At 43.9% G+C, this 16,327-nt stretch overlaps 1 protein-coding gene across 6 annotated transcripts in view; it reads right to left on the bottom strand.

Moving 5' to 3' along the window:
* Tsc1 (TSC complex subunit 1) overlaps positions 1 to 16,327 on the bottom strand; it is a 55,014-nt gene that overhangs the window by 5,576 nt on the left and 33,111 nt on the right. For 5 of the 6 annotated variants that reach the window (XM_047524607.1, XM_047524605.1, XM_047524608.1 and 2 more), the window contains 14 exons: positions 13,200 to 13,375; positions 12,454 to 12,569; positions 12,013 to 12,124; positions 11,584 to 11,702; positions 9,640 to 9,709; positions 9,064 to 9,168; positions 8,210 to 8,768; positions 6,819 to 6,862; positions 6,080 to 6,246; positions 5,039 to 5,221; positions 4,016 to 4,126; positions 3,244 to 3,366; positions 309 to 496; positions 64 to 225 (listed from right to left, as the gene is read on the bottom strand). In XM_047524607.1, the coding sequence (XP_047380563.1) occupies positions 64 to 225; positions 309 to 496; positions 3,244 to 3,366; positions 4,016 to 4,126; positions 5,039 to 5,221; positions 6,080 to 6,246; positions 6,819 to 6,862; positions 8,210 to 8,768; positions 9,064 to 9,168; positions 9,640 to 9,709; positions 11,584 to 11,702; positions 12,013 to 12,124; positions 12,454 to 12,569; positions 13,200 to 13,375 (2,235 nt within the window). The remainder of the gene's footprint in view (positions 1 to 63; positions 226 to 308; positions 497 to 3,243; positions 3,367 to 4,015; positions 4,127 to 5,038; positions 5,222 to 6,079; positions 6,247 to 6,818; positions 6,863 to 8,209; positions 8,769 to 9,063; positions 9,169 to 9,639; positions 9,710 to 11,583; positions 11,703 to 12,012; positions 12,125 to 12,453; positions 12,570 to 13,199; positions 13,376 to 16,327) is intronic. The other variant, XM_047524610.1, reaches the window with a different exon arrangement.

Below are 16,327 nucleotides of genomic sequence, written 5' to 3'. Positions count from 1 at the left end.
ATAGTCCCAGCTCTTCTGGTGGCACCTTCATAGCAAGGCCAGGGTGCAATTCTTTGCTCCTACCTTTCTTCCGCTGCTTCTGCTGCTTCTGCCTTTTCTTCTTCAAGTTTTTTCAGGAGGCCATCTTTTTCCAATCTGCCATACAAGTCTAAGATCTCCAACTCAAACACTTGGGTGATCTTTTTTTGAGCCTCATACCTGCTTTCTGCAGCCTCTAGCTGCCTTCTGAAAGACACAGATCCACCAGGAATAGGGGAGACTCCTCTTAATAAGGAGTCACACTCACCCTTCCCCTTCCTATGAGATACCTTGCCTGGGCCTTGACATCCTCCAAGTATTTCTTCTGTTCCAGAAGAAGGTGGTCTTTCTTGGCCAGATGAGATTCCAGTTCTAAAATCCGTTTCTGGGAGGTATCGAGTCTCTGATTCTGCTGGAGAACATGGCTTCTGTTTTTTTCTAGTTCTTTCCGATAGGCAGTTTTCATCATTTCCACTTCCTAGAAAAAGGAACTGGAGTTATAGAAAATGAACAAGTCGTATCCATTTGAGAAGGTGCTTTAGTGTATAATAGAAATATGAACAAATACAACTTTCTGAAAAGTTAGCTGGCTAGGATCAACCTAGCAACCCTTTCTTGAAATCATTTCCTCAGGAAATTAGTTGAAACATGAATAGACATTTTGTACAAAAATAATCGCACAGCGTATTTCTAAGAATAAGAAATTGGAAACATAGTAAACTTAATGTCAGGGAAGCAGTTAAGCAAAGTATATTTTATATCTGTTTTTAGAAAGAGTACTGTATCAGTACAAAAATACAAATGCATACTACAAAACTCCTTGATGAATGGAAAATACATGTCCAAATACACCAAGTGAAATATTCACAGTTTCAACTCTTTGTTTTTCTCCTACCTAACATTAGCTGAGGCAAAGCTAGAGAAGGCAACAGCAGCAGGGCAGTTCTGCTCACATGGAGCAGCACTGGCAGGCTGGGTCTCCTGACCAGGCTTCGTGGTGATACTGTGTGAGTGACCTGCCTGCAGCTGTGCACCTGAGTTAGCTGTTCTGGTCCCAGAGAGAAAGCAAAAAGGATACTTTTCTAAAGCATGAGTTACCTTGGTGTGTTTACTGTGGTGGATAGTATGTAAAACCTACCAGGGTATCTGTTCTCAAACAAGGAAACAAACCCTAAGGGCAAGTAAGTGAGTGCTCATGAAGGCAGTTGCCTCGAAGTCCAGCAGACCAACCTGCAGAGCAGGTTGCAGAGCACAACAGACTAAAGCTCCAAAGCAGCCGTCTCCCAGCTGTACTGAATGGCTCAGGCCTTTTAGCACAGGCTAGGTGAACAAACCTGACTTTTATCAAAATCGATAGTATAGTCAGGCTTCTACAACCATGGATTCAGCCAGACATAAATAAAAAATGTCAGAAAAACAAATTTTGTCTGTACTAAGCACGTATGGAATTTTTTTCTTGTCATTACCCCTAAATAATTAGTATGCCAACTATTTAGAGTATTTTCACTATATTATTTATTGTAAGTGATCTAGAGATGATTGAAGAATACAAGAGGATGTGCACAGGTTATAAACACACACTATGCTTGAGTATCTGCAGATTTTGGTCTCTATGGGGACCCTGGAACCAATCCCCCATGGATCCCAAGGAACAACTGTACTAATTTATGGATAATCACATGAGGTTTCTAATGAGTGAAGTCCATGCACGCTCACCTCAGTAGGCTTCATGGGCCCGAGCAGCCATTCCCCACCTGACACAGACAGCTGCCCCTCTTCCTCCACTGGCCTGAATGGGAGCAACCCTAGTCCCAGGCTCACAGGCAAATCCTGGCCAGGTCAAGGCAATGCCAGGCCAGTAGTGAGTGCAAGGCTCAATCCTGGCCAACTAGGGAAACAGGGAGTATGGCAGAGGGTTTCTAGGAAAGGTTTCTGAAAACTCTACAGAAGAGACGCTCTCTTCCTCAGGACATCATGGTATCTGCCCTGGACGTCTGTGTCTGGGACACATACCTGGAACCATGAGTGCAACTAGCTGAAAGGCAAGGATGATAGGTAAGTCCAACTATGCAGAAGAATGGAAAGAGCCAGGCTCCCGACGTGGCAGAATTGCCAACTTGACCAACCTGGAACTTAGCAGCCTCAGGACTTCACATCAAGTAGAACGACAAATTCCTTCTGGTAAGCCAGGTTAGCTTGTTTTTGTTGTAGTTTACAGGGTAAGGCACCCTGACTAACACAAGTCAGGATCATTACCCGTTTTATGAAAAGAAATGGGTCCCCAAAACAGTAGGTAGCTGTTCAAGGTTCCAAAGAGTCGGAGGCTGTCATGCCCATCTACACTCCTCTAGAGGGGTACCAAAAAATACTTTGGTCAATTCTTTCAGAGATTCTTTTAGGCCTGTTCCCCAAACTTTATTCTCCCAAACCCATTGTACCTTCAAAATAAATGATAGTTGGTTTCTAGAGAAAGTTTTGCACTTAGTATTTTTCCAGAGGGAGTCTAAATCTGAGGTTGAGAGAGGCTGAAATAAGGAGAAACTACTATGAAAATGACATATTTCCAGTTCCAAGACTACTCTGTATATGTGGCCAAAAAAGATTCTACAAAGCACAAGACCAAGAAATAGTAAAAAGGAAGCCCACAGGTGACGGAGAAGCCGGTGACAGGAAGCATCTGAACATTTGCTATTAAAATTCTATTCCCAAGACATTCACCAACATCACCCGAGGCTATTTATAAAGTGACATAAAACTGTCTGGACGCCACTGTGGAGGTGCTAATTAATTTAAGAGTATCCTGTTGCCAGTCTTGTTGCCAGGACTGAACTACCATATGCAGAAATCAAATTCCACCTGAAAAGAAAAGACGGCATGCACATGGGTGTACGCTGGTACATGCCCACCGTCCTGGGAGGTGTGTGCAACAGAACTGGTTCCCACCCTCTTCTCTCCCCTCTCTGCAGTGAACATGGGGAGAAGAGGGGGCAATTCCATCAGGTGCTTTCACTTATAGTGACTCCATTTCAAAACCCCCCAACAGGGGGACAGCACTCACAGGACAGCTGGGCATTACCTCACTGATGGGCAGGGTTGAGGAAAGTGAGGACACTGTGCCCATCTCTTAGGAAACAATTCACTACACTCTTCTATGTGACAGTCGCCTGGGTCCAAAGAGTTTTTTTTTTTTTTTTAGTAAGGCTTGGCTCCATGAGCACCACGTACCTTGGTGGTGTCTGAGTGCTTGTTCTGCAGTTGTTCCAAGTACAGCTCGTTGACCTCCCCAAGCACCAACAGCTGCCTGTTCAAGAACTCCATCTGCTGCTGGACCGACTCACTATTTGAGAGCTAACCAAAACACATAAGCAAGTAAAGTAAAAAATATTTGACAACACAGACTAGCACCTGGGTGGCACACAAGGGATCACTTCTGGGCATCACGGTTGATGGGGAGGAAGGCAGCCAAGGGTCACCAAAATGGACAAAAACACACTTAAAAATTGTGCTGTGGAAAGGGGAAGAAGCACAAACACACTATGGCAAAGCTGGTCACCCACAGGGTACCAGGAGCAGGTGGCCTCACACATAACCAGCAGGACAGGGCCAAAAGATCTGTGGGACACCCTGGGAAACTCATGTGTTCCTGAGTGAACTATGCACTGAGAGTTCACCAAATCCCCCAGAGTGATTCACGTTTCCGTAAAGAAGGTGCTGAAATAGGCTCCACGTGGTGGGCGGCCCAGGGCTCAGTGGCTACCTCTCTGTAAGGGGGGCTGTCCACGCAACAGAGAATATCCAGCAGCACCTGGCCTCTGAACACTCACTAATAGCAGCACAAAAAACGTGTCCAGACATTCCCAGATGTCCCCTGGAAGGTGGGGAGGGACAGAACTGCTCCTATACAATGCCTGACAAAGACTCAAGCAATGAATCTAAGGGTGTCTCGCCTGGAGGAAGAGGGTCAGCAGGCAGTGCTACAGGCCACCTAGTTCCTCACCTTCTGAGAGACCTGGCTGAGCTGCAGCTCGGTGTGGCACACCCTGCTGTTGGCCTTCTTCAGCTCCACACGCAGTTCTGCAATCATGTTCCTGCAGTCCTCCAGCTTCGTCTACCCAAAGAGACAGGCCTGGAGTTACAGTAGCACCAGCAGGCCAGGCCCCCAGTTGCATGGCAGCAACCGAGGCAGAACCAGAATGCTCAGCTCCTCAGCTGCTCTCCTATTTTCTGGCCATCAGCATTTGACTTAAGTTTTTAAAAATAAGTTACAGTTAATTTGAGTCCCTTACTACTTAACAGAAAAAAAAAAAAAAAAAAAAAAAGACCCAAAGACTTGCAGCGCCCAAGAGCCCTGCAGTTGCACAGTGAATGCACCTGATACTGTATCGATGGCTTCCTTTTTGAGGGAAACACAGTGACATCTGTGGGACATTGTGTGAACTACTAACTAACTAGTTGGAGGTGGCCCACACTTCAGCGTCATATGGTGCTCTCCACCTGTGGATGATGCCCTATCTCTGTAAAGCTGGGCTTTTGATGGTTGCTGTGATTAAAAAACAAAACAAAACAAAACAAAACAAAAAAAAACACCACGAGAAACCAATAGGAAACAGGAAATGAGGTGTCACTGTCCCCCCTGATTCCAAGGTCCAGATGCTGTGTGGTACCAAGAAGCACACAGGACCTTTGTAATTAGTTATTTAAAACTGAAATTGACAACATTTTAAAATGTATGTATATTACTTTCAAACAGTTCTTAAGTCATTAGGCCATCAATACTCACTGAGTTGTTTAGATATACTTAATAAGTGGCAGTGACAAGTATTTCTTTGGGCTCCTAAGATTCAGGACACTAAGGAAAGGAACCTCTGCCCTCAAAAAGAGCTTCTGGATGTGAAATCTACTGGTCATGACTCCAGAGAGCAAAGCATCCATCTCTGTTGAGCTGAGCCAGATAACAACAACCAAGACAACTCTGCCATCCTCCCAGTCGTGCTGACTGTGCTGGTGTTGCAGTTTATACCTGTAATTCCTGGCTCTGGTTGTAGAATTCTTCTCGGTCATGTTGCAGCTGTCTGATCTGACTGTGGAGCTGGGTTACCACAGTGTCACGCTGTTCCTGAAGCTGACTGTATCTCGCTTGTTCTTTCTGCAGACTCACCTTCCATATCTGGATGTCTTTCTCTTGTAACTTCAACTGATCTTTCTAGCAGAGATCAGAGATGTCATCACTTTAACTGCCATCCAACATGGACGGTGCTTCTTGAGTTTAACACCAGCTGCAAATATGCTCAACAGTTGTGCCTACTCTGGAACTGTAACAGCAGACTCAATAGTCTGGTGGTCCACTACTGTCACACTGGCTTTAGGTGAAGATTTTCCACATTTCACATTAGCAAATGGATTATAAGTTGCTTAAGAAACTTTCCCAGGGATCCACATCTACACAAGCTTCCAACGAACAGGTCTGAATTACAAACAATGGCTTAAAACCTCTAATGCACAGTACCAAGTTCACTAAAGTGTTGAATGCTTATCCCACACTTACACATAAGCGTGCCCAGCATGGGGTAAGTGCTTTCTGAAATTTCTTTTAACCATCACAAATTGATGTAGGTACAGCTACTATTATTTCTTATTTTATGGAATGTATACATGCAGCAAGGGTTCAAGAAGCCCAAGAACTACTCTATGGTGGTGACCGGCAGAGCCAACCCTCAAACTCCAGCTCTCACGGGCTTTACACCCACCTCATACAGCTGAAAGTCTACACCATGGAAGAGCTGGAGTGGGACTGGTTTCACATCTGAAGCAAAAAACCATTCGACCCCTTTTATTACCACAGCCAATTACCAGTTATAAGTTAACACAAAAAGTCACTTGTCCCCATGATTTCTGAAAACTGTGAGGGGATTCTAAGATGTAGCCATTCATGACTGAACCTCAGAGACTAAGGGACCTGGTCCCAGCCTTCCCAGCAATAGGGCTGGGACTGAGAATTTCCATGACAACTTGGCCCTGCTCTGGAGAAGCTGGCACCCCCAGCCCAGCCCCACCTCCTCACCATGGCGGCATTGTGCTCCTCCAGAGCGGCTGCTCTGATCACCTTGCGGAGCAGCCTCCTGTTGCGGAGAGCATGCTGTTGCCTCTTAAAGCGCTCGTAGAGTAACTGGTTGTGCAGTAACAGCAACTGGTCTCGGAGGGTGCGGATCTCATCTGAAGGAGGAGAGCCTGGTTTTAAAGCAGAGTGAAGTGGTAGAAATGGCTTTTGTACCTGGCTCCATCAAGCCCCTCCAATGTGGGCTTAAGAAACAGTCTTCTCTCAAAGACAAAGCATTCTACAGTGACCAGTAACAGCCACCATTAGAAAAGGGGAAAAGCACTTCCACCTGCCCCGCTTTGAAAGGAATGTAAAGGCTGTACTAGTGGGAGGGGGCTCTTTGAGAGCTTTCTTTTCCGCACAAAGGCAACTGCAGGTATGTGTTTCCACCTCCCTCTCTGCAGGGCACTCCTTCCCTGCCGTGCTCTCCCCTGGAGACTACCCAGCACATTCACTTCACTTGGGCCTTCTTAGGGAAGCCTGGCCAGAGGCACTTTTGCACTTCTACTCCCAGGCACATGGTATTTGCCACTTTTCAAAAACAGGAAATACGACTTGGAAACACTGGAGATTCTCTAGCCAAGAAGAGATGCTGGCTGGAGCAGCACCAAGGGGAGATGGCTCCTACAGGGCACCGCCTTCATGGGCAACAAGAAAGCAGGAACCAACAGGGCTGGGTGTTGTGCTAAAGTAACAACTTTACCTCCAAAGTGGGTCCAATCGACAGACTTGCTGGGTAAGGACAATCTAGGAGGAAAGTTTTGGAATAATGAAGTTACTTATCTGACAGAAAAAACATATCCGGACTTTCAACTGCTGCAAGGTTCAATCACTTCCTTGTGGTCAGCATCTACAATGGCCTAAGAAAGTTTTAACCAGCGAGGCTGCACGGAGTTGGAGGGGAAGCTCAGCAGATGGAATGGGCAGGCAGCTGGTTGGCATGACCAAGTCTCCAGAGAGGGGAAGCCCTAACACTGACCAAGCTCCTCTGCTCAAGTGTGGCCTACATCTCAAGGTCAGCTCTCCCAGGACACTAAGCGGTAGAACCTGGAAGGCTAATTCCAGCCCTCTACACAGAGACATACATGAGGAGCTATCACTGTCCAATTTCAAGAAAAAAGCAGGTCAGTTTCCTGAGCCTATTAACCAAATCTCATTTAAAGAGAAAGTTTAAGGGCTGGGGAGATAGCTCCGTTGGTAGAGTGCTCACTTTGCAAGCACAAGGCCCTGGGTTCAATCCCCAGCACCGCAAAAAAAAAAATAATAATAATAATAATAATAATAATAAAATAAAATAAAGAAAAAGTTTAAGATTACAATCCTGCTGGGAGTGGTGGCACATTCCTTTAATCCCAGTGGCTCGGGAGGCTGAGCAGGAGGATTCCAAGTTCAAAGCCAGCCTCAGCAATTCAGTGAGACCCTGCCTCTAAATAAAATTTTAAAAAGGGCTGGGAATGTGGCTTAATGGTTAAGCGCCCCTAGGTTCAATCCTCAGTACAAAAAAATTAAAAAAAAAAAAAAAAAAAAGAAAACAGTTACAATTCCCATCAAATTCCCCATTAGGATATTACCCAGGAGAAAGATAAAAACTAGAATTCCCCAAGAGCCTGTTTAGAAATGGCAGAGGATTCCAACTCTGGACAGGTTATTTCCTTATCTCTTTCCCCCCTATGACAGAAAGACTCAGGCAGCATGGTGGCCTTCTCTCTAAGAACCCTTGCACACCTTTGGTGGGCAAGCAGCAGGCCACCTGAACTTCTATTTTCCCCACCTAATGAACTGTGCTACCCAAACAGAAAACAATAATCTGCAAACAGGGAAGAATTGCAACAAATATTCCTCCATTCTTCGAGATACCACAACCTCATTTTTAACCTCCAATTTTCAGACAGCAAACGTGAAAGCATTTGAGTGTCCTCACAGATGAGTGCCACAAAATGGTCTATACACAAAACCACTGGTGAAGTGAAGATGACGTGCCTGGAAGGTTGGGTGGGACATGGCAGACCAGCCGCCTCTGGTGAGGTAAGAATGACCCCCCGCCCCTCCCTCCCATTTCCTGTGTGTCTAACACGGTGGCATATTCCGACTTACTTGCTAAGCTCCTTGCTGTGTGCGTCTGCTCCCTGCTGTATCAATCTATCCAGTACTTCCATTGGGGAGGTAGAGGGCACATAGTCTTCCTCGGGGTTTCCTTTTGCTTTCCTTAACAGCTCCTCGGTCTTTTTGCTGACAAAATGACAGGCAGTCTTTGGCAAGGCCACCTCAAAGAGATGATCATATGGGGGAGGCTGCCCACTTCCAAAGCCCACTCCCCTCCGAGGGGGAATTTTGCAAGGGCTGGGAGTGAGGATACTGGTCTCCAGAGAAGTCTGGCGATCCCTGTCCCCAGCAGGGCTGGTGTTGGCACCACTGCAGGGCAGGTCTATGGGAGTAAAGGCTTGCTTTGGTGTGTCGGGCCCAAGTTTGTCCAGAGAGGAGTGTAAAGGCTCAGGGTTCACACTGGATCCTTGAGTCCCAGAGGCTGCCGAATGTGTTTTCCGCTGAGAACCTGGGAGACTGTCTCGGTAGAAGGGAGAGTCAAAGCCCCCTCGAGGAACCATGGGCTCAGCTTCCACAGTAGCAATCTCAGAAAGCTCTTCAGATATTGCAGCTGAAGGAGGGCAGGAAACAAGGGAAGCCCTAGTAAACACTGAACTGAGGCAAGTCCATGTAGTTGAGCACCAGAGCCATCCAGAGGGGCTGCCCAGTACCAGTGCCCAGTACCACCCAAAGGGACATAAAAAGTGGCATGGCTTTACTTAGTATGGGTCCTAGAATAAAACACCCAACTTTAACCCCAGGAGAAGAAAAACCAAACAAGTCAGTGACTGTTGATTCCAGATCCCCCTTCGGTGACAGAATGAGGATCAAGATCCATCATGCCACGGCAAGTCTATGTACATTACCTTCTTCCTTATCTTTTTCAATACTGTCTTCCTCAGAGGCCAGATCACCTAAGAACCCTGGAAGATCACTTAGAGTGACAGAACCTTTATTGCCAGGTAGTTCTTCTGAAAAGAACCAGAGGAAACTCAAGTCAAAGATCCACACTAATCATTGCAAGTGCAAAGCTGCCTGGACTGCAGCAGAACACGTCTGTGAAGATCCCTCCTGCAGATCTGAGGATGCTGGAGGCGAGCCTCTCCGGAGAATACCTAAGGCTGAAGTACTCTAAATCATCTAAAGGTACCAAAAATAACCCCATAGAAAATATAAGCCTCAGGTCTTAATGTCTCTGAAAACAGATTAAAACCATACAGTGTGACCAGTTCAAAACCATTAGTGGCACTTGGGGGCAACTGCTTAAACACTTTTTCGATGCTAACAGGTCGACTTTTGGATTCACTATTTCTCACATCCTCCAGGCTTCAGGGCTCTGTGCTATTCCAAAATGTCAGTGTTTCTACCTAACTTTGCTTTTAAACACACATAATCCAATCTGAAAAAACAAGCAAGGTCTATCATTACCCAGGGAATTTTACCTAATCCTCTGTCATTTGGAAGATGGTGCTGTCTGTGCAGACACGGCCTTGCAGAATCTGTTCTCTCCTCCTGAAAAGATCAGCATCATTTATATCACATAGGGAAATGCAGCACACATTCTCTAGAACACTGAAGGGAATTTAAGGTTAGCCCAGTGGTTCTCAAAATGTTTGGTTTCAGTTTGCCTTTATATTCTTAAAAATACAGAATCTCAAGAGCTTCTGTTTACATAGTTAAATCTGCCAACTGTCACTGTATTGATCCAATCTGAGAAATCTTTTAAAATGTTATTGACTAAAAAATAACAAAACTGTTGGGTGCAGTGGCGCACGCCTGTAATCCCAGCAACTTAGGAAGCCGAGGAAGGAAGATCACAAGTTCAAGGCCAGCCTGGGCAACTTAACAAGGCCTTAAGCCGTCGAGTGAGACTGTCTCAAAATTAAAAATAGGACTGGGGATGTGGGTCAGTGGTTAAGCACTTCTGGGTTCAATCTCCAGTACTAAACAAACAAACATATCTATAACATATTTTTATGAAAAATAACTATATTTCCCAAAAGAGCAACAAATTTAGTAACCATAGTGGAACTAGTAACATTTTTGCAATTTCTATTATCTGGCTGAATGAAAGTTAGGTTCTCGTACCTAATTCTACTTTAAATCTGCTGCAGAATATTATTTTGGCTGAAGTATATGAAGAAAATCTGGTGCCCCATAGATATGTAGTTGTAAACAATAAATACATATTCTTTTTTTTTTTTTTTTTGCGGTGCTGGGGATCGAACCTAGGGCTTTGTGTTTAATAAATACATATTGACAGATTTTTTTTTTTATGTAATTGTGGATAATCCCCTTACTACACTAAAACCTGACAAGTGGCAGTTTCTATAGTTACAATGTGAAATCTGAAACCATTATCAATTAATTTTTCATACTGTGTTAAAATCCACTGGTCAATCTTGTATTCTGAATGCATTTTTTACCTATTATGATTCTGTAACATCATACAAAGGACACTTAGAAAACTAAGTTATCAATTCTTCCAAGTGTTGAAACAGTTCACTGTACAATAATAAGGAATCAAAAACACTAATGAAGATCCCCAAGACTTTCCGATCTTATCATAGAAGTCTTGGGAAAGCTATCAAGTCATGATGGCAGATACAGTTTAGTATCTTAATTTTCACTTGAAAGTTAATTTTATCACTGGCAAACATAACTGTCAGTGGTTTTTCTTGAAGTGGCAGACTTGATTCATTGTTGAGGAAACTGCTTGCCAAATATTCAAGTCTGAATCGGCTTATCAGTCACCCATACTTTCAAATAAAGCGGGCGCTCCACAGGAAAAGCAGCTCGGACGACTCCAACTCCAGCCACTCCACAAGGGCCTAAGGGCCCAAGGCCCAAGGCCATGTATGCTGTAAACATGCTTGGCTTATATTTCCTATTTTGTCACAAAGAATATTAAACAAACATATTCTCAGGTTTACTAAAATTAGTAACTCTTACTGCTTAATATAGAATGCTCATAAGTTTTTTTTTTTTTTTTTTTGCAGTACTGGGATAAGTTTTTAAATTTCTTTTCTTTCCTGTTTTTAAACAATAACGACTACGAGGCAGCTTGGAACATGCCTCAATTTGTGCCAAGTGGCCACTACTTTACCCACCATTGTTTCTGCACCATCACACAAATGCACGCAGCCGCAAAAGCAAATAACAACTAGTGTTAACACGAATGCGGGCTGGACCCACTCGGTTCCCAAGAAGGGTTTCAGGATCCCAGAGGTCAGCAGATCACACCTTGAGAACTGCTGATCAGTCTATTAGAAACTGTTTGGACTCAGACCCACCATATTCTAGCCTGGAATTCTGTCTGGCATAAAGCGAGGCTAGCAAGTGAGTTACCGTGTTTGGGCAGAGACAGGGGACAAGCTAGCGCGCACCTTCCTGGGTTGTGTAGCTGTGGCCTGGGGGGATGAAATGTGCACATAGTCATCTGAATGGCAGGGTGGGGCTGGAGGAGGAGAGGTTGCTGGGGTTCCCAGAGGAGTTCCTTTTCCACCTGCTCAGAAACAAAGGCAAAATACATGCAAAAATTGAGCCCAACTATTAGAAAAACTGGTTTTTCTTCTCAGCCTATTGCTGCAAACAAAACTACTAGAGTAACTCCTAGGGATCCAAATATCTCTATCTCTCCCTCCCACCCCCAGTTCAGTTCATTGCACTCATTCTGAAAGCCTAGAAGTTTGCATTAAGTGTCAAAAAGTTTACTATTGCAAAAAGTCCCCAAACTACAAGATCTAAGAGAAAGCTCCTCTATCATAAAAGGCAAGTCCAAACCAACCAATCAAATACAAGAGAGACATACATACCAGTTGTACCAAAGACTTTACTGTAAGGGTGTGACAAATCAGGTGGGACATTTCCAGGAGACGTTGGAGGAGTGGTCATACCACAAACCATAGATGGACTCCAAAGAGTAGCCTGGGAAGTAAACAGAGTGAGTGGTCAGCAATGGTGAATGAACACTATATCCAAAACAAGGCTTACAGCCCATGTATGGTTTAAATTTAACCTCACTGGGAAAAGCATCTTGCTAACGCTCTGTCAGGACACAAGTTGCATTTTGCATATTTAGACTCTGAGATGCCCAAGTAGCAACAGTAACCTTCTCTGCTCATGTCAAGGGTCCTTAAATATGTCTCCCGAAATGTAGAGCATGACAACTTCCCAACCGCATACTAAATGCTGACCAAGATGGTCAGCTTCACTATAAGGTAGGGGAGAAACAGGCACACTGCTTGGCACCATACTTGTGTCGGCTCAGGTAACAGCCGTGTCGACGGGGAACTCAGAGTCTGAGGTAGCTGCCCGGGCGTACTGAGCAACGTCAGCCGAGAAGAGGAGCACGGGGTGGAAGTAGCGCTCCCTAAAACCAAAGAAGAACACAGGGAGGAAGAGGCTTTGGGTTATTTATTCTAATAAAACATGACAGTCCTCTAGACCATCTGATAATACTCTGTTCTCCATATCTGAAAGTCTGAGAGGCTTCCCCAAATCCTTGGGGACAAATTAACAGCATTTAAAATTCTTTAAAGTGAAACCAGGTCTGACGCCCGGTTAAGTCTCAGGATCACAAAGAGGCACACGGCTGGCAGCTCCAGTGAGTGCAACCTACACATCAAGTCCAGGAGTTTGATGTAAATCCAGCTCTACACTGTCCAGACCTGTTCACACTGTGTCAGAGCTACAGCACCATAAGTCTCACCCCAAGTGCCTGGAAATAAGAGATTCCTTATGGGGGGCCCAGAATCAAGCACTTGAACCCGTTCTTTGTTAGTGCTAGGGACACGCCACAAAGTCTGTGAGAGTACTACTGGGAAAAAGATCAGGACTTGAAAGAGAAACCAGTCAGAAGAAAATGGAGGTAAACTCAAATCTAAAACATTCAGGGAAAAGTTCCTAGGAAGTGAAGTAAGTGTTACTTTAGGAAAAGAACAAAAGATAAACAATGCTTCCCAAAGTTGCAAAGCAGATAAGTACCAACATCACTTTTTACCGTAACTATTCTGTGTGTCAACATAAGGGCTGGTGGTGACATCAGCTGGGCGATGAGGGAAGCGAGTGGAGAGTTGGTGAGACACAGAATAGCCATCTTCATACGAGGCTTCTGTAGGGTCCAGAGAGATTTTGGCACACTCTATCACAACATCATGAGTTTCTAATTTCTTCCACCTGGAAAAGACAATGAAAGTCAAAATAAAGCCAATGGTACTCTATTCAATTACAGCAAGTACTTAAGAGGGGCAGCTCAGTGCCAGGCAGGGGACTATGGTTAGCAAAGGATGATGCAGAACCACGCTGGCTCAAGTGTAAAACGTTGTGAGAACATAAAGTAGAAGCTGTTCATCTTCAACCCATATCTTCACCTTCCCTATTTAAAATGGTCAGATCAAGTTAACAGAAGTCAATCTGAAAGAAAAATTTCATTAACGAAGACTAGGCATAGTCTCAAAATAACAAATCAAGCAGAAGAGTCACCAGAGGACAAAGGTAGCCAAAGCCCAGGGAGAGCAGAAAAGCACCAGACAGCTGAGGCTGTCCTGGAGTCTCCCACAAACCTGGAGCTTCTTCTCACCCATCCCTAGACCAGAAACATAGTGCAGAAAGACTCCCACTAGGGTTGGCATTTCAAGAACTGTCTGAAGGCTCCTGTTCACATGAGCCACGCTTTCACTTCTAGTAATTCATCCTACAGAAGCAGACAGACATCAAGATGTACTACTTTGTTCAACACAGCCTGCAAAAGGGAATAAGTCAAAGGACAACCGAGGGAATATATTCTACGGCAGAAATGTTAGCATACCACCATGAAAAAAAAAAAAGCAGGCTTAATAGAAGTTGCCAGGGATGGGTTAAGAGTGCAAAGAAACTTGTTGTGCCAATGGAAATGATCTTCACTGTGACTAACTTTTGTCAAAATGTAACTCATTAATTTTATTGTCTATAAATCATATGCTATACTAAAGAATCATGTCTTCAAATATTAAATGACACAATGCTCAGAATATAATCTTAAATAAAAAAAGGATACAAAACGATTCAGATATGCCCCAAAACAGATATGACAGCACTAGGTATTAAATTTTAAAAACCAGAGGCTGGAGTGCAGATGAGAGACAGAGTGCTTGCCTAGCATTCTCGAGGCCCTGGGTTCCATCCCCAGCATTGTGCACACAAGAAAGAACTGGAGTTATGGATGATGTTCATTTTTCTCTTTTAACTCTTCAGTGTTTGCCAGATGTTCTACAAGAGCCCTAATGATTAACCAAATATTTAAGATATAATACCGTTCAAGTATAAGATTTCCTTCTTTTAGACAACACAGCTTTATAATTTAGAAATTCCATACCCAGCCAAATTGCCTATCAGGGATGAGACACTTTTAGATGGGCAAGGACATGTAGCCTCAGCTGGCCCTGGAAGCATGACATGTCTTCTCTGAAATCAAGGGTAAAATCTAGGAGGAGGAGGACACAGACTATAGGAAACTGGGGACCTGACAGAGCCATGGTCAAGGCAAAAGTCAAGATAACAGTTGTTTCCAAGGACTCAGTGACTCTAACAGGGATTCTCATTTTCTGTCTCAAAATTTACAGGAAGGAGCCCACAACACTAAGGGTGCTCCATTGGCTCACCCTAAACAAACATGTGCTCCTACACTATTGTTGCAGAATGCTCCTTAAATCATACAAGTTGAAAACAAGGTATTAAACACAGAGATGAAGTACCCAAGGCGTGGGGAACCCAGGCAGCTTCCTTATGCAGCGAGCCTTTCCGCTGTGGGGCTGCAGCTTCATGTGCTCCTCCGGCTCTCGCTGCCTGAGTTCTGCCGGCATGGACTCCCTTCATGCACTCTCAGCATGCCTGGGAAGTGATTCACTGAGAGTGAGAGTCAGGATGCACATGTACACACGAGAAGATTGATTTTAGAGAAGAAAATGAGAATCACAATAAAGGAGGAATACATTTAAATGTTTTATTTTAAATAAAGTGACATATCACTATATCTCCTTGATTCTAAAATGAACTTTTCATATTTTAATATCTCTGAAATTGGAAGCTACAGTCGTGCATATTAGTTTATTTGGCATTTTTTTCTCTCAGATATACATAAAATGTAAGTACATATACATTCAACAACACCTTAGATTCTAACACCATTTTCATTTCAAATCCTTACTTAAACGGTTTACTTTCTCTGAAAGGTTTATTTCTGGTTTTTGTTTTGTTTTGTGTGTGATGCTGGGGCCTGAACTAAGGGCCTCACAGATGTTAGACAAGTGCATACTCTGGTATTTTGAAATTTCACAATCTTGAGACTTGGTGGCATCATTTTGCATTGAAAAGGCTGTGCTTTAAAAAGTTGGTACAATACTGAAGATTTCCTCCCACACCACTTTGACAACCCCTCTGGTTACAGTTTCTAATTCCATTAGTTGAATCACTCTCCTGCCTCTGAATTCCTTAGAATATGCCCTATGTTTCTCCTTTCTTGATAAGACTTTCAGACCTCATCTATTAACTCCCTGTTACAGGTGAAGACTGAGGTCACTGCCATCTCTCTTTTCCTCCCTCCCCAATGCTCTCAAAAGAATTTTATCTGTTTTTTTTTTTTTTCCCAAATCGATTTCAATAATTATTAAGACTATATAAATACTATTTGCAGCTCAGGCAAAGAAAACACTGTGATAACATTTACTTTCTCATTTGGTTTGGCCCCGAGTTGAATTTTTTCTATTTTTTCCCCTCAGTTTTCTATGTATCTATTATGAATTCTCCGTAAGTTTATTCAAGCAGCTCTCAAACAATGCCTAACGTAACTTTTCTCATAATGAAATGCAAATATCTATGGGATTAGTCAGCCCCAGGAGAACTCCCTTCTGGAGCCTCTTCTCCCAGTCTACAGGGTCTCCGTCCTCACCTACCGTGAAGTTGCTATCCTGACACTTGCCTTGATCATTCTTCGAAATCAGGTTCACAAGTTTCCCGAATCGTTTTCTTCCTTGTTTTTATTCTCAATTTGGTAGAAGACATACTCCTGGGGCTGGATGAGGTTAAATGGGAGGAAATTTAAGTCCTTGCCTTGCCTATCTAGAAGTGTCTCATCCCTGATAGAAATTTGGC

This window comes from Sciurus carolinensis, chromosome 14 (genome assembly GCF_902686445.1).
Source record: "Sciurus carolinensis chromosome 14, mSciCar1.2, whole genome shotgun sequence".
Lineage (NCBI taxonomy): Eukaryota > Metazoa > Chordata > Mammalia > Rodentia > Sciuridae > Sciurus > Sciurus carolinensis.
The sequence above is the reverse complement of the archived record's forward strand: the minus strand, read 5'-3'. Positions and strand labels throughout refer to the sequence as shown.